This window comes from Pan paniscus, chromosome 15 (genome assembly GCF_029289425.2).
Source record: "Pan paniscus chromosome 15, NHGRI_mPanPan1-v2.0_pri, whole genome shotgun sequence".
In the NCBI taxonomy this organism is placed as follows: domain Eukaryota; kingdom Metazoa; phylum Chordata; class Mammalia; order Primates; family Hominidae; genus Pan; species Pan paniscus.
Genome location: NC_073264.2, coordinates 102,820,345 through 102,846,661, shown reverse-complemented (window position 1 = coordinate 102,846,661; position 26,317 = coordinate 102,820,345). Strand labels below are relative to the sequence as shown.

General features: G+C 40.4%; 1 protein-coding gene and 1 long non-coding RNA gene across 3 annotated transcripts in view; one reads left to right on the top strand and one right to left on the bottom strand.

Annotated features, from left to right (window-relative positions):
* The window catches only part of LOC134729001 (uncharacterized), a 143,038-nt gene that overhangs the window by 68,361 nt on the left and 48,360 nt on the right, over positions 1 to 26,317 (top strand). The gene's annotated exons all lie outside the window — the stretch shown is intronic.
* On the bottom strand, positions 13,340 to 14,009 carry LOC117975901 (large ribosomal subunit protein uL24-like). Its single transcript, XM_034938172.3, has one exon. The coding sequence runs from the start codon at positions 13,829 to 13,831 to the stop codon at positions 13,394 to 13,396; it is 438 nt and encodes a 145-aa protein (XP_034794063.1). The 5' UTR covers positions 13,832 to 14,009; the 3' UTR covers positions 13,340 to 13,393.

Here is a 26,317-nt window from a genome sequence, read left to right as displayed (position 1 = left end):
TTACTCTTTCGTTTCACCAATAATGCCAATCCATCACAATATTTTTAACTCCATGATTCCTCCCCACTTTTTGCTTTATTATTGTAACGTATTTTCTTTCTGCATGGATTTTAAACCCGACACAATATTTCTAGTTTTGCCTGGCACAGTCAATATTCATGTAGATTTGATCATACAATCATTCTCTCTAGTGCTCTTCATTCCTGCCTGAGTTTCCATGTTGTTTTGGTTTGCATCATTTCCATCGATCTGAGGAACTCTATTATTTCTTTTAATGCAGACCCTACTGACAACAGATTCCCTTAGGTTTCTTTTTTGTCTAGAAGTGTCTTTATTAGCCCTTAGTTGCACCCAGATTGGCAAGTGCTCCCAGGAGAAAGTGGTTGCAGCTTGTTAGTGTCGGCTTATACTCCTGGAGGTTTTCAACTCTCGCTGGTCCTCTGGGGCCTTCTCCAGTAGGTCTTTGTCACCTAAGCACCATGAGGTTGAAGGATATTCCACTTTGCTTTTCTAAATTTGGTGAATTATTTAGCCTCTCAATTGTGAAGCTGCAGGATCCAGCCTTTTTGAGGCCCTTAGTCTTGGATTTTATTATCTCAGACTCCCATGACCACTCGTATCTCGCTGGTTTTGCTTTTTGCCACAGTTGACCTGATTCCTGGGCCAATCTAAGATGGGCCAAGTTGAGATTTTACCTTATTTATTGTCCTAGAAGCTGTGAGGGGAGGAAGCTGTGCAGATCTTGAGGAAGGCAAGAACCATCGTGCAAAGCATTTGCCTCAGGAATGGGCTTTAGGTGAAAGAAGGCAGCTACCCTTTAACAAGCGGTGTGCATGATTTCCACAGGACTGGAGGATACGGGGGACTCTGGGTGTTCAAATTTCCCAAATGCACCCATCCGATGTCTCTTTCCCTGGTTTTAGGGTCCCACATCTCCCCTGGCAGAGCCTTGCAGGTGGCAGAGATTTGCCAGGGATATGAGGTTGGGCTTCTCTGTAATTCTATCCCCCTCAGCATCAGGTCTTGCCCTCCATCAACAGGAGAAGAGGTCACTTTCTGCGTTTTCACACAGGCCTCTGCCTCTTACGTCATTCCATGTGTTAGTGGTTGGTTGACTTGAGCCATAATTTTCTCCCCTGCCTCACATCTCAGGCACTTCACAGCACACAGACACCTCCACCGCACTTAAAACTCCCCATTCCCTCGGCATCTCTCACATGCTACGGACATTTCACAAATGGGAATGGATAGGGTTTGGATTTGTGTCCCCGCCCAAATCTCATGTTGAATTGTACTCCCCATTGTTGGCAGAGGGGTTTGGTGGGAGGTAATTGGATCACAGGGTGGATTTCCCCCTTGCTGTTCTTGTGATAGTGAGTGAGTCCTCAGGAGATTTGGTTGTCTAAAAGTGGGTAACACCTGCCCCTTCGTTCTCTTCCTCCTGCTCCAACCATGTGAAGATGTGCCTGCTTCCCCTTCACTTCCCCAGCCATGCTTCCTGTACAGCCTGTGGAACCATGAGCCAATTAAACCTCTTTTCTTTATAAATTACCCGGTCTTTCTTTATAGCAGTGCAAGAACTGACTAATACAGGAAGGTACAACCTTTTTTCCCTGTATCTTCTCCCAGTTCAGCATATGTGACAGCTTGTGATGGCAATGCTGTGACATGCCCCATAGGGCGAAGACAACCCCAATCACACTGTGTCCAGAATTGGTGGGTTATTAGTCTCACTGACTTCAAGAATGAAGCTGTGGACCCTCGCCGTGAGTGTTACAGTTCTTAAAGATGGTGTGTCCGGAGTTTGTTCCTTCTGATGTTTGGACGTGTTCAGAGTTTTTTCTTTCTGGTGGGTTCGTGGTCTCGCTGGCTTCAGGAGTGAAGTTGCAGACCTTCATGGTGAGCGTTACAGCTCTTAAGGTGGCGCGTCTGGAGTCGTCCATTCCTCCTGGTGGGTTCGTGGTCTTGCTGGCCTCAGGAGTGAAGCTGCAGACCTTCGCTGAGTGTTACAGCTCCTAAAGGCATTGTGGACCCGAAGAACGAGCATCAAGATGTACTGCAAAGAGTGAAAGAACAAATCCTCCACGCTGTGGAATGGGACCCGAACAGGTTGCCCTGCTGTCTTGGGCAGCCTGCTTTTATTCCCTTATCTGACCCCACCCACATCCTGCTGATTGGTCCATTTTACAGAGAGCTGATTGGTCCGTTTTATAGAGCGCTGATTGGTCCGTTTTGACAGGTTGCTGATCAGTGCATTTACAATCCCTGAGCTAGACAGAGTGCTGATTGGTGTATTTACAATCCTCTAGCTAGACCTAAAAGTTCTCCAAGTCCACACTAGATTAACTAGACACAGAGCACTGATTGGTGTGTTTATAAACCTTGAGCTAGAGACAGGGTGCTGATTGGTGCATTTACAATCCTCCAGCTAGACATAAAAGTTCTCCAAGTCCCCACCAGATTAGCTAGATACAGAGTGCTGATTGGCGCATCCACAAACCCTGAGCTAGACACAGAGTGCTGATTGGTGCATTTACAATTCTCCATCCAGACATAAAAGTTCTCCAAGTCCCCACCCCACTCAGGAGCCCAGCTGGCTTCACCTAGTGGATCCTGCGCCAGAGTTGTGGGCGGAGATGCCCGCCAGTCCCGCACTGTGGCCCACACTCCTTATCCCTTGGGCAGTCGATGGGACCAGGCGGGCGCCCCGGAGCAGGGGGTGGCACCGTTGAGGTGGCTCGGGCCGCCGGGGAGCCCACAGGGGTGAGGGGTGGGGCTTGGGCATGGCCGGCTGCAGGTCCTGAGCCCTGCCCTGTGGGGAGGCGGCTGAGGCCCGGTGTGAATTGGAGCACAGCGTGGGCAGGCTGGCAGTGCTGGGGGACCTGGCGCACCCTCCGCAGCTGCTGGCCCAGGTGCTAAGCCCCTCACTGCCCAGGCAGGTGGTGCGGGCTGGCCGCTCCCAGTGGGGGGCCTGCTGAGCCCCTCCCACCCGGAACTCGTGCTGGCCCGCGAGCTCGGCGCGCAGCCCTGGTTCCCGCCTGTGCCTCTCCCTCCACACCTCCTGGCAAGCAGAGGGAGCCGGCTCCGGCCTCAGCCAGCCCAGAGAGGGGCCCCCACAGCACAGTGGCGGGCTGAAGAGCTCCTGGAGCATGGCCAGAGTGGATGCCGAGGCCCAGGAGGCACCTAGAGCAAGCGACGGCTGCTAGCACGTTGTCACCTCTCAACACCAGCGGCCCTGTGGCTAGTGGTCTCATTCCAGGGTCCCACTAGAGGATCTGCCTCCTACTCCTGGCTGTAAGAATTGAAGAAGAAAGAAACATGAAAAGTGGCTGAGTAGTCAAAGACAGGTTTATTTCAGAGAGTAAACCTGAGAGAGCCTTCTGGCGGAGTTAGGTTGGGAGCAGTCTCTCTTACAGACTAAGAGTATTTAAGGGTTCAGGGTGGGAGAGCTTATCACAGGCTTGAAATGTCCTGTGTCTCTTTGTCTTGCTTATCTGGGAGGGAGAGTTTTGTGTCTGTTCCCATACATCTTCCTGCACCTGCAGGCATACCCCCGAGTTTACTTTTAGCTTCCCTATCTTAGTGCACCTGAAAAGAAAGGAATGTGCTTATTTGGACCTACTGTTTTGCTGGGTCCCATTGTATGGGTGTGAAGCTTGGTGGTTACCCAAGAGACTTTCCCCTCTCTCTCCCTGCCTGAGCTGTCTTATCTGTGTTTTACCGTCTGCTCTTTCTGGCTGCTTGTTGTTAGAAAAGAAGTGATTTCCTTGAAATGCATGAGGTTAGAAAGGGAGCTGGAATTTAAAATGGTGGCGTTTGTCCAAGATGGCAGTGCTTCTGCTCTGTCACTGACACCAAGGTTGTAGATTGCATCCTTCCCAAAGTTGATCCTGAGATGAAAATTTGAGAGCAGGATGTTTATTTGGGTGAAGAAGTGATACCTGGAAGGGGATACAGCCAATCAAAGTTGTGTCATTAAGCCAGCCACCACAGGGAAACCAGAGCTTAACACTGTTGGGAGATGCTGGGAAGTTGTGTAACACACACACCTTAGAGTTATCTCACTTGGAGGAGGGCCAAGGGAGCCGAAATATTTATGCACCAACTTTCATCAGTCATTGGCGCAAGCTGTTTCAGAGGGTTGTTAATAGCCCGGCACTTCCGCTTCCCCTATGTGTGGGCAAAATGCCCTCAGGGTGGAGATGCTGAAATGGCAATGGGAAGTCACCTGGGGCATAGTGAGTGGAGAGTCTGAGGCAAGTAGGTGGGGCAGTGATGATTCTGCTCCATCCAACCATATTTTACCTGGTGCTGTTATTCACTAATGACCCTCACCTGAATCAGTTGTTATACTGGTGGTTGCAAAATTGTGATTTTCTAAATCCGTGACTTCTAGGTGAATTAACTGGCATTCTTTCACAAAAAGTTCCTCACCGTTTTTTCTTTCTCTTTTTATGAACGCCACTACGGATGAACTTTGCTTTATGCAAATTGTCATCAAATGTGGTGTCAAGCTGGCTTCTGTGTCTTTTTTTTTGAGACAGAGTCTCACTCTTTTAACCAGGCTGGAGTGCAATGGCGCGATCTTGGCTCACTGCAACCTCCACCTCCTGGGTTCCAGCGATTCTCCTGCCTCTTAGCCCCTCTAGTAGCTGGGATTACAGGCGCATGCTACCACACCCGGCTAATTTTTGTATTTTTAGTAGAGATGGGGTTTCACCATGTTGACCAGGCTGGTCTTGAACTCCTGACCTCAGGTGATCCACCCGCCTCGGCCTCCCAAAGTGCTGGGATTACAGGCATGAGCCACCATGCCCGGCCAGCTTCTATGTCTTTTTGGCAAGAACCAAACAGTCTTTGGCTTCTTCCTTGATTTTAGCACAGATGCCCTGACCTATCTTGGGCACCCCCTGTCCTGCACCTTGAATCAGCCACTTCTCTAAAGAGCTACTGGCTGGAAGGATTCGGTCTTTAAGATCAGATGCTTATGGTGCTCACTGGACCTGAGGAATTGTTGCTTGTAGTCTTTTCATGGGTCCTTTTATTGATATTTCCCCAGTGATCTCTGTTAGTTGTAACAGTGGCCTTTATTCCTTTAAACATTTTGCACACATTTTTTTCTTTTGTTTTGAAAATATTATTATTTTGAATAATGTAGCATAAATTAAAACTTTTAGGTTGGATGCGGTGGCTCATGCCTGTAATCCTAGCACTTTGAGAGGCTGAGGCGGGTGGATTGCCTGAGCTCAGGAGTTCGAGACCAGCCTGGGCAACACAGTGAAATGCCGTTTCTACTAAAAATACAAAAAAATTAGCCGGGTGTGGCGACGTGTGCCTGTAGTCCCAGCTACTTGGCAGGCTGAGGCAGGAGAATTGCTTGAACATGGGAAGCAGAGGTTGCAGTGAGCCGAGATTGCGCCACTGCACTCCAGCCTGGGTGACACAGTGAGACTCCATCTCCAAAAAAAAAAAAAAAAAAAGACTTTTAAGGAACTTAAGTACATATTTCCTGTGTCAATATATTTTATTTATTTTTTAATTGACAAGTAGAAATTGTATATATTTGTGGTGTACAACCTGATGTTGTGACACACTATGGAATGGCTAAATCAAACTATTGAACATATGCATCATGCCACATACTTATCATTTTTTTTTTGTGGTGAGAACACTTAAAATCAACTGTCTTAGGGATTTGCAAGTATATAACACATTGTTATCAACTGTAGTCACCATGATGTACAATAGATCTCTTGAACTTGTTCCTCTTATTTCACTGAAATTTTGTGTCCTGCGACCAATATCTTCCCAATCCCCCAACCTCCAGCATCTGGGAACCACTATTTTACTCTCTGCTTCTATAAGTTTGACTTTTTTACACTCTATATACAAGGGAGATTACGTAGTTTTCTTTCTGTGCCTGGCTTATTTTACTTAATGTGATGTCCTCTCGGTTTATCCACATTGTTGCAAATGACAGGATTTTATTCTTTTTAAAGCTGAATAATATTTCATTGTGTACACATACTGTATTTTATTTGTTCATCTATCAATGGACACTTAGGTTGATTCCTAACTTGGTTCTTGTAATACTGTAGAACATGGGAGTGCAGATATCTCTTTGACATACTGATTTCATATCCTTTGGATTTATACTCAATGTTGGGATTGCTGGATCATATGGAAATTCTATTTTTAATTTTTTGAGGAACTTCCATGCTGTTTTCCATAATGGTTGTACCAAATGTACATTCTTGTATATTGTACCTTGTACAACAGTGTACAAGGTTTCTCTTTTCTCCACATCCTTGCCAACATTTATCTTTTGTATTTTCGATAAGAGCCATTCTAACAGGTGTGAGGGGATATCTCACTGTGGTTTTAATTTGCATTTTCCTGATGTTTAGTGATGTTGAGCATTTTTTCATACACCTGTTGGCCATTTGTATGTCTTCTTTTGTGAAATGTCTATTGAGGCCCTTTGTCCATTTTCATATCAGGTTGTTTTCTTACTACTGAGTTGAGTTTCTTATATATTTTGGATCTTAATCCCTTACCACACGTATGGTTTGCAAATATATTCTCCCATTCTGTAGATTATATCTTCACTCTGTGAAAGGAAAATAAATCTTGGGCCCCCAAATCACTAAGCTAAAGGGAAAAGTCAAGCTGGGAACTGCTTAGGGTAAACCTGCCTCCCATTCTATTCGAAGTCATCCCTCTGCTCACTGAGATAAATGCATATCTGATTGCCTCCTTTGGAGAGGCTCATCAGAAACTCAAAAGAATGCAACCGTCGGCTGGGCGCGGTGGCTCAGGCTTGTAATCCCAGCACTTTGGGAGGCCGAGGCGGGCGGATCACAAGGTCAGGAGATAGAGACCATGGTGAAACCCTGTCTCTACTATAAATACAAAAAATTAGCCGGGCGTGGTGGCGGGCGCCTGTAGTCCCAGCTACTCGGAGAGGCTGAGGCAGGAGAATGGCGTGAACCCGGCGGGCGGAGCTTGCAGTGAGCCGCGATTGCGCCACTGCACCCCAGCCTGGGCGACAGAGTGAGACTCTGTCTCAATTAAAAAAAAAAAAAAAAAAAAAGAATGCAACTGTTTGTCTCTCATCTAACTGTGACCTGGAAGCCCCCTCCCTGCTTCGAGTTGTCCTGACTTTCTGAATGGAACCAATGTACATCCTACATATATTGATTTATGTCTCATGTCTCCCTAAAATATGTAAAACCAAGCTGCGGCCCGACCACCTTGGGCATATGTCATCAGGACCTCCTGAGGCTGTGTCACAGGCGTGCATCCTCAACCCTGGCAAAGTAAACTTTCTAAATCAACTGAGACCTGTCTCAGATATTCTGGGTTCACATTTTGGTAACCACGAAGGGATTCTGAGTGGAGGTGCCCCTGACGTTTGACACATCTCCAATTCGTGCTTGGTACCAGCTTGAGCTATCTTTATGGCTCAAACCAGTGGGACAATTTGCTGAGGCCTGGAAGCAACCCCTCCGGAAAATCCCTGATCTCCCAAAATTTGGTCGAGATCTAAATTTTATTTTGCTGTACGACTCCTTTTGTGGAGTTTTACTTGCTTCCAGCACAAGGAAGGCAAGTTTTTCCTGCTTCCATCACGATGGAAGGCAGGCAACTTTTTTATGGAGTTTGAACGCACTCCCAAACAGGGAAGATGAGTTTTGAGTTTTTTCCTGCTTCTAGGATGGTAGAGAGCAGTCTTCGGCCTGAGACCCATCCCTATCTAAGTAACTGAATGGAGGTTTGTTTTGGCTAAAGTTAAGATTAACAACCAGCTGGTCTTAATTTCTCCTTACCATTTGAGCACTCAGTAATCACACACATTGTGTGATTATTTGTTTCACTTAATTTTTTTATTGTTTGTTTTTGTTTTTGTTTTTGTTTTGGTGTTTTTCCTTGATCAAATCTGAAGGAAAGTTCCAAATTATGGGGAACAGGTCCTCTGAACTGGCTAAATTCCACCCCCCACCCCCACACACAAAAGGTGATGTGGTGGGGAGAGAAAAATAGCCAGCACAAGGAAAAAAAAAAAAAGGGAAGATTTTTTATTTTGGCCACTTAAGGGGCTTTATTTATTTACACAACAGGGCTATGTTTTTGCTAGCCAGTCCAAACTGAAAGAGCGATGGCTGTCGCCCCTTGCTGCAGTTTCATAGCTAAGGTTCTGCCTTCTTTTTTTCCACTATGACAGCCTGGGTTTGGTTCCTAAATCAAGCCCTTTCTGGTTTGATACTTGTACTTCTGAAATAGCAGCAATTTGTCCTAGCTAAAATATGGTAATGAGGTTTAAAAAGATTTTTTTAATAGGAGCTCAATGGTTAAAAGTCAGCTTAATTGAAGATAACATCCAAGATGTGTGTGTATGTATGCATGTGTATGTGTGCATGTGTATGTGTGCCTGTGTATATGTATGCATGTGTGTTTGTATGTGTGCATGTGTACGTGTGTGTGTATGTGTGTGCATGTGTGTATGTGTATGTGTGTGCATGTGTATATGTGTGTGCATGTGTATGTGTGCATGTGTATATGTGTATGTGTGTGCATGTATGTGCGTGTGTGCATGTATGTACATGTGTGCATGTATGCACGTGTGTATGTGTGCGTGTGTGTGCATGTGTATATGTGTGCGTGTGCGTGTTTGCGTTTAAGAGGCTTTCATGTTTTTGTTTTTTTCCCTCTCCTAGGACCTTGTCTTTTTTTGAGCAAAGGTTTTTCTTCTCAGTTGATTTAATTCTATTTTCTCCATTTACTTCTGCTGTCTCTCCTTTCTCTTGCATGTTCTGCTGCATGAGGGACCTAAAATAGTTTATAATAGCCTGGATTTCCTTAAAGAAAATGGGGAAGGCACCAGGCTCCCTGTTTTTCCTTATGGAATCCCAAGAGTGTAAACAGACAAGTTTGTCTCAGCTCTTAAACTGCTTGCTTTTGTATTGTGTTACCTGATTTTTTGACTAAAATAGCTATTGTAACAGAGGCTACTCTTGGGTTTTTAAGGAAGACTGTAGTGTAGACACTTAGAAATGTCTTTGACTGAAAAAAATTTTAAGTGTCCTGTAAAAGCATCACGTGTTCTAGAGTCAACTCTCCCTTTTTGGAGACCCAGGATTCAGTGTGGGCTCTGCCCAGAGCTCAGAGATCCAGTTAAAAGATAGGTAGTTCCCACCTAAATAAAATTGGTCTCCTTATACAATCCTATCATAGATTTCTATAATTTCATGTTTGATTTGGCATTCATCTTTAATCTTCCTCTAGCTCCACCAGACTTTTTCTCTCTGTACCTTGAGATGTAAATTTTGCCATTTGATTTTTCTTCTAAGAGTTATTTCCTTCAATATGCAGACTTAGGGCTATTTACCTGACAACTGCCAGGGTAATGAAACAGGTTATCAAGAGTTTGAAAGTCTAAGGTAAGAAAAAAAAAGGTCTTAGGAATCTATAAGATGTACTTCTATTGGTATGCCTAATACATTTATGTATTTATGTGTTGTGTACACGTTTCACTACTAAAAATATATAAAAGAGCTCTAATCAATTGGCTTAAAGGAAACTAAAAGCACTTAAATCAAATACTTTACCAGAAAAAAGGAAATACTAGTCAAATGCTTTTTCAAGTTTACATGACTTAAGTAAAATCTTTAATAAATAAGCTAGCTTTGAAATTATTGGTAAAGTAATGTTAGAAATGTCTTAAGAATTTCCAGCATACATTTTTGTTTGCATTTATTGATTAAGCAATTGCATACTTATCCCTGCCAAATACTATAAGGTGTCAAAATTTGGCATCAGGGTTACGAAACTATAAACTCAGCCCCAAACTGAATGATCTTTGCTTGTGTAATTTTTAATAAATAAGACATTGTTATTGGTTTAGTGAAAATAGTCATCTTGAATTATCTAGTAAAATTACCATAACTTCTAATCTTGTGGCTTTAGCAGCCTAGTCCACAGGCAGAAAGGAGATTTGTTTTGGGAAAGGACAGTTAGCATCTTTGTTTCAAACCTAAACTATAAACTAAGTTCCTCCCAAAGTTAGTTCGGCCTATGCCCAGGGATAAATAAGGATAGCTTGGAGGTTAGAAGCAAGATGGAGTAAGTTAGGCCAGATCTTTTTCACTGTCTCAGTTATAGTGGTTTCATAAGTTTAAATGATGACTGTCACAGTTTTCACAAATAATCTAGGTAAATGATTAAAATAAAATAATTAGGTAAATTTAATGGGATAAATACCTGTAGGCATACTTAGAATCATAATTTAGAATCTAAAGTTAAATTAAACAGTAGATATGTCATTATTTGGGTATTTTCCAGTAAAAATATATTGTAGGAAAACATGCTTTCTAAAAAAATGTCCTTTTAAAAAGGTGAATTGTTTTTGTCTAATTCAAAGCTTATTTAGAGGTTATGTATAAAACAAGGTAAAAGGAACCAGGAAATAAGAGAGATGTAAAGAAAGTTATAGAAAAAAGAGGTATTTTTTTGGTAAGAAAGCTTAAAGAGAAATAATTTTATGTGAGAAAGAATTTCGTACGGTAAATTTTGTCCTAGAATAAAATGACTGGTTGTTTAAGAAAGAGGGTGTTCAGGATAAATCAGAAAGTCCAAACATGTCATGAGTGGTCTGTGTGAGTCACAATAAGTGGATTTATTAAAAAAAAAAAAAACCTCAAATGAGTTCATGTCCATTGCAGGGTCATGGATAAAGCTGGAAGGTGTCATTCTCAGCAAACTAACACAGGAACAAAAAACCAAACACCCCATGTTCTCACTCATAAGCGGAAGTTGAACAATGAGAACATATGGACACAGGGAGGAAAACATCACACACCAGGGCCTGTTGGGGGCTGGGGAGCAAGGGGAGGGAGAGCATTAGGACAAATACCTAATGCATACAGGGCTTAAAACCTAGATGACGGGTTGATAGGTGCAGCAAACCACCATGGCACATGTATACTATGTGACAAACCTGCACATTCTGCACATGTATCTCAGAACTTAAATAAAAAAAAGAATTAATTAAATTAACTAATAAATATACCGAAAAAGCTTTAAAAGAAAACAAAAAAAGAACCCAAAAAGTTTTATATGATCAAGTTGTCTATAACTAAAGGGAAATTATAATGACCTTTCTAGAGATTGGGTTTAATGTAAAGAAAATCACTTATACATTAAATAATTGGTTAGAACAATGAAATTTTCTTAAGGTGTTGATTTAATAAATTATAAGATATTTTAATTTTTTTTTTTTTTGAGCTGGAGTCTTTCTCTGTCGCCCAGGCTGGAGTGCAGTGGTGTGCTTGGCTCACTGCAACCTCCGCCTTCCAGGTTCAAGCAATTCTCCTGCCTCAGCCTCCTGAGTAGCTGGGATTACAGGCACATGCCACAGTGCCCGGCTAATTTTTTTGTATTTTTAGTAGAGATGGGGTTTCACCATATTGGCCAAGCTGGTCTTGAAGTTCTGACCTCAAGTGATCTGCCCACCTCGGCCTCCCAAAGTGCTGGGATTACAGGCATGAGCCACCGCGCCAGGCCGATATTTTAATTTAAAAAAATTATAACCCAAACTTCAACTTTTGTTGCATCTCATCATTTTTGTTTCCTCTCCCCTTTTAAAAAGTGCAAAATAACACTGTCCTTCAACTCATTTTTCAGCTCATGTAAGTTTTTTTCGTATTGGGTTCTGTTTGCTGTGGCCTGATGCTAACAATGTTTTCTTAAGGGTCTAAAGAAAATGTTTTCTTCCAACATAATATTCAGTGCACTGCAGAAGGTCTTTTATTTTGCCTCTTGGTAACTGGCCTAACAGATTTTTACGTTTTATCAAAATAATTCCTATGCCATTATTATTAAGTTTTGATTTGCTTAGAAAAAAACTGAGATTAATTTTTTTTTTTAAATTATGGTTATTACATCCGTATATCTTTCTGTATGTGCTTTTAAAGTCCTCGTGACATTGAGTTGTGGGGCTTTGACTCCTTTGCCCAAAAAGGACATGAAGTCCTGCTAAATCTTTTTTTTTGGAGACAGAGTCTTGCTGTGTTGCCCAGGCTGGAGTGCAGTGGGCACAGTCTCTGCTCACTGCAAGCTCTGCCTCCCGGGTTCATGCCATTCTCCTGCCTCAACCTCCTGAGTAGCTGGGACTACAGGTGCCCACCACCACGCCCGGCTAATTTTTTGTATTTTTGGTAGAGACGGGGTTTCACCGAGTTAGCCAGGATGGTCTTGATCTCCTGACCTCGTGATCCGCCTGCCTTGGCCTCCCAAAGTGCTGGGATTACAGGCGTGAGTCACCGCACCCGGCCAAGTCCTGGTAAATCTGAAACACTGACAACAATTAAAGCCTCATCTTCAGGCCTGGTAGAAAGTGCCAATCAAATTAAACTGCGTTCCTGAGACACAGGGCCAGAAATTAAACTATTCAACTCCTCAAGGCCCAGAACTATTGCAGAAAAGGTGGGTGTATGAGATTGTAAGGGCTGATTTTGAGAGATAAAATAAGTTCTGTTTCTCTGAACTGAACTTAAACATTAATGTCAAAGGCCCACTGATGCAAGACCAGCAAATGGGCCCCTGTGTCAGATTAACAAGTTTTTCTTGAAGCATTAACTGACTCCTTAATAAAGGTTATAAAAGGCTTATGAAATTATATCTTATGGTCAGATGAACATTTTATAGATTGCTTATAAAATTTTAAAAAACAAATTTAATTGGCTTCATGCTGACTTTATTAGGGCTTATTGCTTGGAAAATTAAGTCTCCTCTCTCAAAGAATGAAGGTTTTTGCTTTTTTTTTTTTGAGATGCTTGAGTTATCACTCTAAATGAATCACTTATTTTACAATGACCTGTGATCCTATTTAGTGATATCCAATGTTTTAAGCCTTTGATATTTGACACATTTTCCAAAATAAAATTATAAATTATGTCTCTTTCTGACCTAATTAATCCTTTAAGATATTAGATTCCCTAAAGTACAAAATGGCATATTTGGCTTATTTGGTATAAAATGTATACAGGAAGTATTGTCAAATATGAAATGGTGTTTGGTTTTCTTTGGGTTATATTTGTATAAATATGTTATTGGTACGTGTTCCAAAATTATGAGAAACTCCTATAATTCTGATATGACTCAGTGTACATTATCAGTAGTAACCATAATTGTTATGTGACATTATTTTATGTCACAGAGGTAACAAACTTCCTTGTCAATTGTGTCTTTGACTATGGGTGCCCTAAAACCTTTTGTCATCCGTGGACAATTGTCTTGTTTTGGTCCTCTTTAGAAGGTGGTTTTATAATCAGCTATAAAATTCTTTTTTTTTCTTTGTTTCAAGTTTTAATCAAAGCTCGTATATAAGATTACTTTATTCCTGCATCTTCTCAATTGTTTCTTCCTTGTATTTGCCCTTTTCCTTTCCTACTTGGCGAGATTTGGCTTTCCGTTCAAGGATCTTTTTGCGGTCTTTGTCCAGTTTTAGCCTAGTGATAACCACCTTGCTGGGGTGAACGCCTACGTGGACAGTTGTGCCATTAGCCTTTTCCCGCTGCACCCGTTCAATGTAGATAACATATTTCTTCCTGTAAACCTGGACTACTTTGCCAATTTGCTGACCTTTATAGTGTCCTTGTACAACCTGAACTTCATCATCCTTTCGGATGGGCATGGATTGCACGTTGTACTTCTGTCTCAGCTCTTTGGAAAGAGGGGAAGACATAATCTTCCTTTGAATGTGGGAAGGTGCATTGAAATGCCTTTTGCGATTCTTGCTTCGGTCGGAAGTCACAAAGGGATTAAACTTCATTTTGGCTGGAAAAGCCTGCACACGTCTCAGGTCCTAAAAGCCTCCCAGTGGGCAAGTGTGGTCTGGAAGTTCCGTGAAGACTTTACCAAGAAGTTACTTCGAGACCATTCTCTAGGAAACGACACTACCCAGACTCCAGTCTATTTCCACAGGCTCCCTTCCCTCAGCTTGTTTTCGAGTACCCAAATCCCCAGTCCCTCTATCCCTCTCCGGCCCGGCGGCCCTTGATTTAAGGGAGAACAGGTAAAAAACCATCCCAGCCTCTCCTTCCTGGCTGCTACTCGGCTGACGGGAGACTCTCGGGGTCTCCGCGGTTGGAAGCCACCATGCCCAACCATGGATAGCTGTGGATTACACCCGCTTGCCCGCCGAATCCTTACCTGCTCCCAATCAGCTATAAAATTCTAATAGGTACTTTTGAATGCAGGTTTCTGATAACTTTGGAGATGGTGACATCACAATAGAGAAAAACCTTTCAGGACTCCTGGAAAGCTGAAATGTTCATGAATATCAAGCAGAACTGCATAGACTGAACTAATAGAAAACTGAAGTAGTCTTTTTGACTTTTTGCTTAAAATGTTGCTGATCCTTTGTTTTTCAGAGTAAGGAAACTTTTCTTTTGAGCTATTAACAGCTTTTAACAATTAAATATACTTTATGAACAAAATTTGAAGCATATTTGTTTCTACCTGATTCTCCAGAATTTGGAAACTGTGAGTGTTCTTAACCTATGGCTATATAGTTATTTGCAAAAGTGCAATGAGAATCTGTTTTCATTTGTAATAGGACACAATTGGAGAAACTGGTTATTTTACCAAGGCTTTGACTGGAATGGTAGGCTTTCCTTTAAGGAATCAAACTTGACTTATAGAGCCAATAAAAGCCCTTTAGGAAAACTGACCTCATACCTACATAGTCCCCGTACAGGGTTCCTGACCTGTGGTAAGTAAGAATGTCACTTTCTGACAGGCCTAGGATCCCCAGGTTATCTTGGGATCTCAAGAGGAGAGGAATTCACCCAACTCATAGGTATTTGATGGTACAAATCTGTGGCTGGGCTCGACTTTAAAAAAAGGCTAATCTGAGATTCCTTCTATGGAACAAAGCTCCATCAAAGCCAATTTAAAAATCCTATGTGAAAAATCATTATTCTTGCTGTACTTTATACAAATAATCTGGCCAAGTATAACAAGGCAAATCAATCATAACATGATTTGTCTTTAGTAAAAATGGGAAACTGGAGAGAGAAAAATTATGTTTCAAAAACTGTGGTACACCTGTTGTTAGATTCTAGTCTTACCTAATGTTTTTCAATTTTTATTATTTTCTGCAGTCTGGATTGAATTCTAATTTTTCCTGGCTACAAATCTCCAAGATAATGTTTTCAATTTTTTTCTTCTTTCTTTTCCTTATTTCCCCCATTTTTCCCAATTTAAAATCACTGAAAACTAAGCTGTGCTTTCTTAAAGCCTTACAAACTGCCACTAGACAACTTAATCTCTGGAAGAAAATAACAGCAACATTTTACGTAATAAGCCACTTTTATACCTGTCTATTGATGTATGGACTTTATTTTTTATTTATTTATTTTTATTATTATTATACTTTAAGTTTTAGGGTACATGTGCACAATGTGCAGGTTAGTTACATATGTATACATGTGCCATGCTGGTGTGCTGCACCCATTAACTCGTCATTTAGCATTAGGTATATCTCCTAATGCTATCCCTCCCCCGACCCCACAACAGTCCCCAGAGTGTGATGTTCCCCTTCCTGTGTCCATGTGTTCTCATTGTTCAATTCCCATCTATGAGTGAGAACATGCGGTGTTTGGTTTTTTGTCCTGGCGATAGTTTACTGAGAATGATGGTTTCCAATTTCATCCATGTCCCTACAAAGGACATGAACTCATCATTTTTTATGGCTGCATAGTATTCCATGGTGTATATGTGCCACACTTTCTTAATCCAGTCTATCATTGTTGGACATTTGGGTTGGTTCCAAGTCTTTGCTATTGTGAATAGTGCTGCAATAAACATACATGTGCATGTGTCTTTATAGCAGCATGATTTATAGTCCTTTGGGTATATACCCAGTAATGGGATGGCTGGGTCAAATGGTATTTCTAGTTCTAGATCCCTGAGGAATCGCCACACTGACTTCCACAATGGTTGAACTAGTTTACACTCCCACCAACAGTGTAAAAGTGTTCCTATTTCTCCACATCCTCTCCAGCACCTGTTGTTTCCTGACTTTTTAATGATTGCCATTCTAACTGGTGTGAGATGGTATCTCATTGTGGTTTTGATTTGCATTTCTCTGATGGCCAGTGATGATGAGCATTTTTTCATGTGTCTTTTGGCTGCGTAAATGTCTTCTTTTGAGAAGTGTCTGTTCATATCCTTTGCCCACTTTTTGATGGGGTTGTTTGTTTTTTCTTGTAAATTTGTTTGAGTTCATTGTAGATTCTGGACATTAGCCCTTTGTCAGATGAATAGGTTGCAAAAATTTTCTCCCATTTTGTAGGTTGCCTATTCACTCTGATGGTAGTTTCTTTTGCTGTGCAGAAGCTCTTTAGTTTAATTAGATCCCATTTGTCAATTTTGGCTTTTGTTGCCATTGCTTTTGGTGTTTTAGACATGAAGTCCTTGCCCATGCCTATGTCCTGAATGGTAATGCCTAGGTTTTCTTCTAGGGTTTTTATGGTTCTAGGTCTAACATTTAAGTCTTTAATCCATCTTGAATTAATTTTTGTATAAGGTGTAAGGAAGGGATCCAGTTTCAGCTTTCTACATATGGCTAGCCAGTTTTCTCAGCACCATTTATTAAATAGGGAATCCTTTCCCCATTGCTTGTTTTTCTCAGGTTTGTCAAAGATCAGATAGTTGTAGATATGCGGCATTATTTCTGAGGGCTCTGTTCTGTTCCATTGATCTATATCTCTGTTTTGGTACCAGTACCATGCTGTTTTGGTTACTGTAGCCTTGTAGTATAGTTTGAAGTCAGGTAGCGTGATGCCTCCAGCTTTGTTCTTTTGGCTTAGGATTGACTTGGCGATGCGGGCTCTTTTTTGGTTCCATATGAACTTTAAAGTAGTTTTTTTCCAATCCTGTGAAGAAAGTCATTGGTAGCTTGATGGGGATGGCATTGAATCTATAAATTACCTTGGGCAGTATGGCCATTTTCATGATATTGATTCTTCCTACCCATGAGCATGGAATGTTCTTCCACTTGTTTGTATCCTCTTTTATTTCATTGAGCAGTGGTTTGTAGTTCTCCTTGAAGAGGTCCTTCACGTCCCTTGTAAGTTGGATTCCTAAGTATTTTATTCTCTTTGAAGCAATTGTGAATGAGAGTTCACTCATGATTTGGCTCTCTGTCTGTTATTGGTGTATAAGAATGCTTGTGATTTTTGTACATTGATTTTGTATCCTGAGACTTTGCTGAAGGACTTTAGAGTAATGTGACCTATATTGATTTTCCAGGATTGTTCTTTTGTTTATTGTTGTTTTTCTTCCTTCCTCCCCCTATTTTCTCTTCATAGGACATGAGAGTTTACAACCTGCTAAAAATGAGCTTTCCTAATAACTTGGAACCTACCCATTTAGGAATAAACCATCCTAGCCATGAGAGATCAGATGAAACCTGAGACCAGAGACTCATTTTCTTCTAAAACGCTTTCTCTAAAAGATTTTAAAAAGAAAAGGGGGGAAATGTGAAAGAAAAATAAATCTTGGGGCCCCAAAATCACTAAGCTGAAGGGTAAAGTCAAGCTGGGAACTGCTTAGGGCAAACCTGCCTCCCATTCTATTCAAAGTCATCCCTCTGCTCACTGAGATAAATGCATATCTGATTGCCCACTTTGGAAAGGCTAATCAGAAACTCAAAAGAAAGCAACTGTTTGTCTCTCACCTACCTGTGACCTGGAAGCCTCTTCCCTGCTTCGAGTTGTCCTGCCTTTCTGAATGGAACCAATGTACACTAAAATGTATAAAACCTAGCTGTGCCCTGACCACCTTGGGCACATATAGTCAGGACCTCCCAAGGCTGTCTCATGGGCCGATATTCTCAACCTTGGCAAAATAAACTTCATAATTATAATTATTAAATACCTGTCTCAGATATTCTGGATTCCCAACTCTGTTGGTTGCTTTCTTTTTTTGGTGTGCAAAAGCTTTACAGTTTGATATAGTCCCACTTGTTTATTTTTGCTATTGTTGCCTGTGCTTTTGGGGTCATACCCAAAAAATCATTGCCCAGACCAATATTATATAGCTTTCCCCCTATGTTTTCTTATGGTAGTTTTACAGTTTTAAGTTTTATGTTTAAGTCTTTAAGAATCCACTTTGAATTCGTTTTTGTATATGGTGTGAGGCAAGGGTCTAATTTCATTCTTCTGCATGTCAATATCTAGTTTTTCCAGCAGCATTTATTGAGGAGACTGTCCTTTCTTTATTGCGTTTTATTGGAATCTTTGTCAAAATGCTGTTTTGATTACTATAACTTTAAAAAAATGTAAAACAAAATTAATTTTTTTAATTTTTAAAAAATCCCCTGGGTTTACCATACTATAACTTTTTAGTAGATTTTGAAATCAGATAGTGTGATGCCTCTAGCTTTGTTCTTTTTGCTCAAGATTGCTTTGGCTATTCAGTGATTTTTGTGGTTCTATGTGCATTTTAGGATTTTTTTCTATTTCTGTGAAAAAGTTCATTGGAATTTTGATAGGAATTGCAATGAATCTGTAGATCACTTATTTTAACAATATTAATTATTTAAATCCATAAACATAAATATCTTTCCATTTGTTTGTGTCTTTAATTTTTTATCAATGTTTTAATTTTTAGTTTACAGATCTTTTATCCCCTGGGTTAAATTTATTCCTAAGGATTTTTTTTTATAGCTGTTGTAAGTGGGGTTGTTTTCTTGATTTCTTTTTCAGGTAGTTTTTGTTAGTGTTTAGAAACACTATTTATTTTTGTATGTTTACTTTGTATGCTGCAATTTTACAGAATTTATTTATTAGTTCTAAGAGTTTTTTTGGTGGAATCTTTAGGATTTTCTACATAGAAGATTACGTAGTCTGCAAACAGACAATTTAACCTTTTCCTTTCTGATTTGAATGGTTTTTTTTACATCTTTCTCTTGCCTAATTGCTCTGGCTAGGTCTTCCCGTACTCTGTTGAATAGAACTGGTGAGGGTGGGCATCCTTGTCTTATTCCTGATCTTAGAGGAAAAGATTTCAACTTTTTGCCACTGAGAATGATGTTAGCTATGGGTTTGTGTATATGGGCTTTATTGTGTTAAGTTTCTTCTACGTCTAATTTGTTGAGAATTTTTAGGATGAAAGATGTTGAATTTTGTCAAATGTCTTTTCTACATCTATTGAGATGATCATATGTCTTTGTCCTTCATTCTGTTAATATGATGTATCACACTTGTTGATTTGTATATGTTGAACCACGCTTGCATCCCAGGGGATAAATTCCAGTTGATCATGGTGAATGATCCTTTCAATGTGTTGTTGAATTCTGTTTACCAGTATTTTATTATGGATTTTTGCATCTATGTTCATCAGGGGTGTTGGCCTGTAATTTTCTTTTCTGTAGTGTCCTAGTTGGCTTTGGTATCAAGGTAATGCTGGCCTTATAAAATGAGTTTGGAAGTATTCCCTCCTTTTCAATATTTTGGAATAGTTTGAAGAGAATTAGTATTAGTGTTCTTTAAATGTTTGATAGAATTCAGCATTGAAACCATCAGGTCTCAATGGAAAAGTCTCAAATGTGAGACGACTTTTTATTACTGATTCAATCTCTTACTCATTAGTAATCTGTTCAGATTGTTAATTTATTCATGATTTAGTCTTGGTACCTTGTATATGTCTGGAAATTTATTAATTTCTTCTAGGTTACCCAATTTGTTGGCCTACAAATGTTCATAATAGTCTCTCTCTCTCTTTTTTTTTTGATGGAGTCTTGCTGTGTTGCTCAGGCTGGAGTGCAGTGGCACGATCTCAGCTCACTGCAAACTCTGCCTCCTGGGTTCATGCCATTCGCCCACCTCAGCCTCCTGAGTAGCTGGGACTACAGGCACCTGCCACCACGTCTGGCTAATTTTGTTTTTGTATTTTTAGTACAGACGGGGTTTCACAGTGTTAGCCAGGATTGTCTCGATCTTTTCATATCGTGATCTGCCTGCCTTGGCCTCCCAAATTTCTGGGATTACAGGTTTGAGCCACTGTGCCTGGCCCATAATAGTCTCTTTTAGTCCTTTGTATTTCTGTGATTCAGTTGTAATGTATCCTCTTTCATTTGTTATTTTATTTATTTTAGTCTTCTCTTTTTTCTTACTGTAGCTACAGGTTTGTCAATTTTATTCCTCTTTTCAAAAAACAAATCTTTGCTTGTTGATCTTTCTGTTGTTCTTCTAGTGTCTATTTCACTTATTTCAGCTCTGATCTTTATCTTAATTTCCTTTGTTCTATTGTCTTTGGGCGTAGTTTGTTCTTTTTCTAGTCCTTTGACATGTAATGTGAGGTTGTTTATTTGGGATCTTTCCTTTTCTTTTTTGATGTAGGCATTTATTGCTCTTAGGATTGCTTTTGGTATGTTGAACTTCCATTTTCTTTTGTCTTAAGATATTAAAACAATTTTCCTTTTAATTTCTTCTTTGACCCCTTGTTTAGGAGCATGTTGTTTCATTTCCACATGTTTGTGAATTTCCTAAAATTTCCTCTATTATTAATTTCTAGTTTTATACCACTGGGGTCTGAAATGGTTCCAATCTTCATAAATTTGTTAAGATTTGTTTTGTGGCCTAACATATGATATATCCTAGAGAATTTTCCATGCATATGCTCTTGAGAAGAATGGGTATTCTGCTGCTGTTGAATGAAATGTTCTATTTAGGTTGGTGCAAAAGTAATTGAGGTTTTTGCCATTAATGCAATTACTTTTGCACCAACCTAAAATATGTGTCTGTTCGGTTCATTTGATCTAAAGTATAGTTCAAGCCAATGTTTCCCTATTGATTTTCTGTCTGGATGATTTGTGAATTGTTGAGAGTGTAGCATTGAAATTCCCTACTATTATCATACTGCAGTCTGTCTCTCTCTTCGGATCTATTAATATTTGCTTTATATATTAAAGTGGTCTGATGTTGGATACCTATGTATTCATAATTGTTATATCTCCTTGAGGTATCAATCCCTTTATATCATTACATAATGACCTTCTTTGTCTCAATTTACAGTTTTTTGGCTTAAATTCTATTTTATCTGTTATAAGTATAGCTTCCCCTGCTCTCTTTTGATTTTCATTTGCATGAATATCTTTTTCCATCCTCTCACTTTCAATCTGTGTGTCTTTTTAGGTTAAGTGAGTCTCTTGTAGGCAGCATATAGTTGGGTCTTTAAAAAAAAAACCCATACAACATTCTGTTTTTTGATTGGATATTTTAATCTATTTCCACTTAAGGTAATTATCGATAGGTAAGGACTTACTACTGCCATTTGTTAACTTATTTATGGCTGTTTTGTGGAGTTTTTATTTCTTTGTTCCTCTCTTGCTGTCCTCCTTTGTGATTTGATGATTTTCTTTAGAGGTAGGCTTTGATTTCTTTCTCTTTCTTTTTTGTGTATCTACTATAGGTTTTTGCTTTGTATAAAACATCTTATAATAGGCTGTTTTAAGCTAATAAAAAACTTAACTTTGCGTACAACAACTCTAGACTTCACCTCCCCATATTTGATGTATTGATGTCACAATTTGCACCTTTTAATATTGTATATCCTTTAGCAAATTAATATATTTTAAAACAATTTTGTCTTTTAACCTATATACTAACAATAAGTAATTTACACACCACCATTACAATGTTAGAGTATTCTGAATTTGACTGTGTACTACGTACTTTTACCACTGAGGTTTTTGCTTTTGTATGTTTTTGTGCTACTAATTTGCATACTTTTGTCAGCTTGAAGAACTCCCTTTAGCATTTCTTGTAAGACAGGTCTGGTGGTGATAAACTCCCTCAACTTTAATTTGCCTGGGAAAGTCTTTATCTCTCTTTTATCTCTGAAGAATAGCTTTTCTGGGTAAAGTATTTTTGGTTGGAAGTTTTTTTTTCCCTTCAGCACTTTGAATATATCATCCCACTCTCTCCTGGTTTGTAAGGTTTCTGCTGAGAAATCCACTGTTAGCCTTACTGGAACTTCTTTACATGTGATTTGTTTCTTTTCTCTTGCAGCTTTTAGGATCCTTTCTTTGTCTTTGGTTTTTGACAAATTGATTATGTCTCAGGAGTAGTCTTGTTTTGATTGAATCAGATTGGAGATCTTTAACCTTCTTGTACCTGGATATTTATATTGCTCCCCAGGTTTGGAAGGTTTTCTGCTATTATTTCTTTAAATAAGTTTCCTTCCCCTTTATTTCTCTCTTCTTCTTGAACTTCTATAATGTGAACGTTTGCTCTTTTGATACTCTCCCCAAAGTCCCATAAGTTTTCATCATTCTTTTCACTCTTTTTTCTCCTCTGACTGTATATTTTCAAATAATCTGTCTTCAAGTTCACAGATTCTTTCTTCTGCTTGATCATTCTGTCACTGATGCTTTCTATTACATTTTAAAATTTCATTCATTGTATTCTTCTGTGCCAGAATTTCTGTTTGCTTTTTTAAAAAAAAAATTTCAATCTTTCTGTTACGTTTCTCATTTTGGTTGCTTATTGTTCTTCTGATTTCACTGAATTACTTCTCTGTATTTTTTGAAGTTTGCTGAGCTTCCTTAAATTATTTTGAATTTTGAATTATTTGTCAGTTTTTTTTCAATTCTTTCTTTCTTTTTTTTTTTTTTTAGATGGAGTCTTGCTCTGCACCCAGGCTGGAGTGCAGTGGCTTTTTTTCATTTATTTGTGGTCAGTTTTGGGAGATTATTGTGTTCTTTTGTTGGTGATATATCTCCTTGGTTTTACATGTTTCTTGTTGCCTTTCATTGATGTCTGCATATTTGATGGAGTCACCTCTTGCAGACTTCACAGACTGTTTTCACTATGGAAAGACCTTCCCCTACAGGGAGGTAGAAGGGTGCTTGCTGGTGGTGTGCAGTGGTTCTGTCACCAGTGAGAACACAGCTGTGTAGTCTCTGTGTGGCTGTGTCTTATATTGACATATCTTTCTTTTCCTAGAATAAAAACTACTTGACCATAGTGTATGATTTTAATATATATTTGTTTTTTCCATCTATCATAAGAAATGAAAACTGTTCATTTCTTTTTTGAAATAACTTAAGAAAGTTTTGATATTAAGGTGTGTTAGCATCATAAATTGAATTGAGGAAATTTCTAATTTTTTTCTATGGCTTGGAATACTTTGACTAACATAAAAATTATCCTTATTGGAATGTAACCTAAAACTAATTTGTAAAATCATTTGGGCCTAGAACACTTTTATAGGGGATGCCATCATTTAGATATTTTAAGCATTAAAATTAATTTGCACCTTAGCTTCTGGTAAACATGAAATGTAGGTAATTTAGCTCTTCTTTTGAAGACAGCCAGAAAAGCTAAATAAAAAATCTACTTGAAGGTATTAGGACATAATAAAATAGTGAAGAAATACTGGCCCCAAATTTGGCAGACGTGACAAACCATTTTGGGTTGCTTCTCCTCTCAGAAGAAACTGCCAATTCAGTGTGGGAGGTACTGAGAGGCTGAATGATGCTTTTTTGGAAAGTAATATATCTTTTATAGTCTGCTTTTGATATTTTCTCTTTTTCTTTGGTTTTCTGCAGTTCTACCATGCTATATCCAGGTATGCATTTCTTGTACTTTTTCTGCTCGGGTTTTTAAAGTTTCTTAAATCTGTGCTTGATCTCTTTCAACACTTTGGGTAAATTCTAGGGTGTTATCTCTTCCATTATAATTTGATTCCATTAACAATTGTTCAATTACCGTTTTGCCCCCTCACCCATGTATTTTCTTTACATATATGAAAAAGGTCGACATATGCCTCAGTCCTTCTTTATCTTCTCTTTCTTTTAGCAGCTTTTTTGGTTTTCCCCTATTCTTTTTGTTTTTGTCCTCAGTATGCCCCCAAATTCCCTATTTTATTCCATGCTTTATTCTGGATTCTGTCTCCCAGCCCATCTTTAGCCCAGTCTAACTCACTATTAAGCTAATCAATTAAGTTTGTAATTTCAGTTATTTTATTATTATTTAGTTATGGGATTTTTACTCGATTTTTGTCTGAGCCAGCGTTCCCTAGTGATTGGATTTCATTGAATTGTGTCCTCTACAAAAAGATATGTCAAAACCCCAACCCCCAGTGCCTCAGAATGTGACCTTATTTGGAAATTGGGTCTTTACAGAGGTAGTCCGTCAACATGAAGTTATTAGGGTGGACCATAATTCCATATGACTGGGGTCCTTCCTTATAAAAAGGGGAAATTTGGACATAGATAGACAGACATACAGGGAAGACGACAGGGAAACATGCAGGTGATAACGCCACGTGAAGACTGAGGCAGAGATGGGAGGGATGCGGCCAGAAGCTGAGGAATGTTGGGGTCCGCCAGAAGCTGAAGAATGTTGGGATCCACTGGAAGCTGGAAGAGGCAGGAAGAATTCTCCCTAGACGCTGCAGAGGGAGCACAGCCTGGCTGACTTCTTGATTTTGCACTTCGGCTTCCAGAACTTTGGGACAATGAATTCCTGCTGTGTGAAGCCCCCCAGCTGTGGTGCATCCTCATGGCCTCCCTAGGTAACAGATTCCCCTGGAAGGCAGAGTGCGAAGCAAGGGCAGCGCTCCTGTTTGATTAGAGAGTGAAATCCAGGGGGCGCAGTGAGGAAGAAGGGGAGGGACACAGATACTGCAGAGACAGGGCTGCAGACAAGTGTGACTGATGACCGCTTCTCAGAGACGTACCTTCTAAGAGGCTGTAAAACGGCCTGGTGTGGTGGCTTAGGCCTGTAATCCCAGCACTTTGGGAGGCCGAGGCGGGCGGATCACCTGAGGTCAGGAATTGGAGACCAGCCTGACCAATAAGGTGAAACCCCATCTCTACTGAAAAAAATACAAAAGTTAGCCGGAAGTGGTGGCGGGTGCCTGTGATCCCAGCTACTCAGGAGGCTGAGGCAGGAGAATCACTCAAACACGAGAGTTGGCGGTTGCATTGACCTGAGATGGTGCCATTGCACTCCAGCCTGGGCGACAGAGGGAGACCCTGTCAAAACAAAACAAAAAAAGAGGCTGTAAAATGACAGACTCTCAGCACATTGTTTGGGAGGAGGAATGGGGAATAATTTATTTACCAGTCAGTGCCAAATCCCATTTATCAGGGGTTCACCCCGTGGAGCATGAATACCTCAGGTTACTGGATTGCACAGGCGTGGGTACTGAGCGAATCCTGGGGTGTTTCTCGCCTTGTTGGCAACAGGGAAGGCCCGAGGTAGGAGACAAGTGGCATCCACCGCAGGCTTAGGGTGAAATGCGCTGCCCACTCCCTGTGGAGTCAGGCGGTGCCCACACAGAACTGGTGACCAGCGGGGTGGTGGAAGCAAAACAGATGGCTGCTATGGACCGAATGTTTGTGTTCCTCCGACATTCACGTGTTGGAGCCCTAACCCTCAGTGGGAGGAAATTAGGCTCAGATGAGGTCGTGAGGGTGGAGCCGCCATGATAGGATTAGACCCCTAATAAGACCAGAGCCCTGGCTCTCCACCATGTGCAGACACAGCAAGAAGCTGGCCATCTGCAAACCCCCAAGAAGACCCCCACCAGGAACTAAATCTGCCGACACTTTGACTTTGGGCTTCTCAGCCTCCAGAACTGTGCAAAATCTGTTATGTAAGCCACCCAGCCTGTGGAATTTTGCTATGGAGCCCTGAGGTGGTCAACACACAGCCAAGGGCTCCAGAACAAGGCGACCAAAGAGTCTGCCCAGGTCTTAAGAGGCACTGGATGGATGTAACTTTCTTTTTTCTTTCTTCTTCTTCTTCTTCTTTTTTTCTTTTTAACAGTTTTCAGATCTCTGCCAAAATTCTCAATCTTGTCTTTTTCCTCTATAAACAAAGAATGCATATTTATTTTGAGATCTGTGTATCATAATTCTGTTATCTGGGTGACTGTGGACCATTCTGTTTTGTTTGCCTACAGAGTCTGTCTTGTCTCCTTATGTGCTTATTGTGTGATAGGGCATTCATTGGCTTATTGTAGAAATACATCAAGATGTAGGAGATCTCCCTCCAGGTGTGAGATAAGTTGGCTTTGCCAGGCACCAGGGGGCACCAGAACTCTATGGTTGCCTTAATCCAGTTTTAGGAAGTGTGATGATTCAAAGGTGCACTTTACTTCTCCAACTCAAGAAGGCTAGAATGCTTCTGGGTTGCCCTTACACCAAGACCACTAGTCCCCACCCCAAGCAAGAGAGGTCCCCGAGCCTACCTTTGGTGGGTCCTGGACGCCCACCCCTTTTCCTTATGCTTATAGC

Bases quoted from the DNA above. Each gene is read 5' to 3' on its own strand.
- LOC117975901 (XM_034938172.3), bottom strand. From the start codon at position 13,831: ATGAAGTTTAATCCCTTTGTGACTTCCGACCGAAGCAAGAATCGCAAA.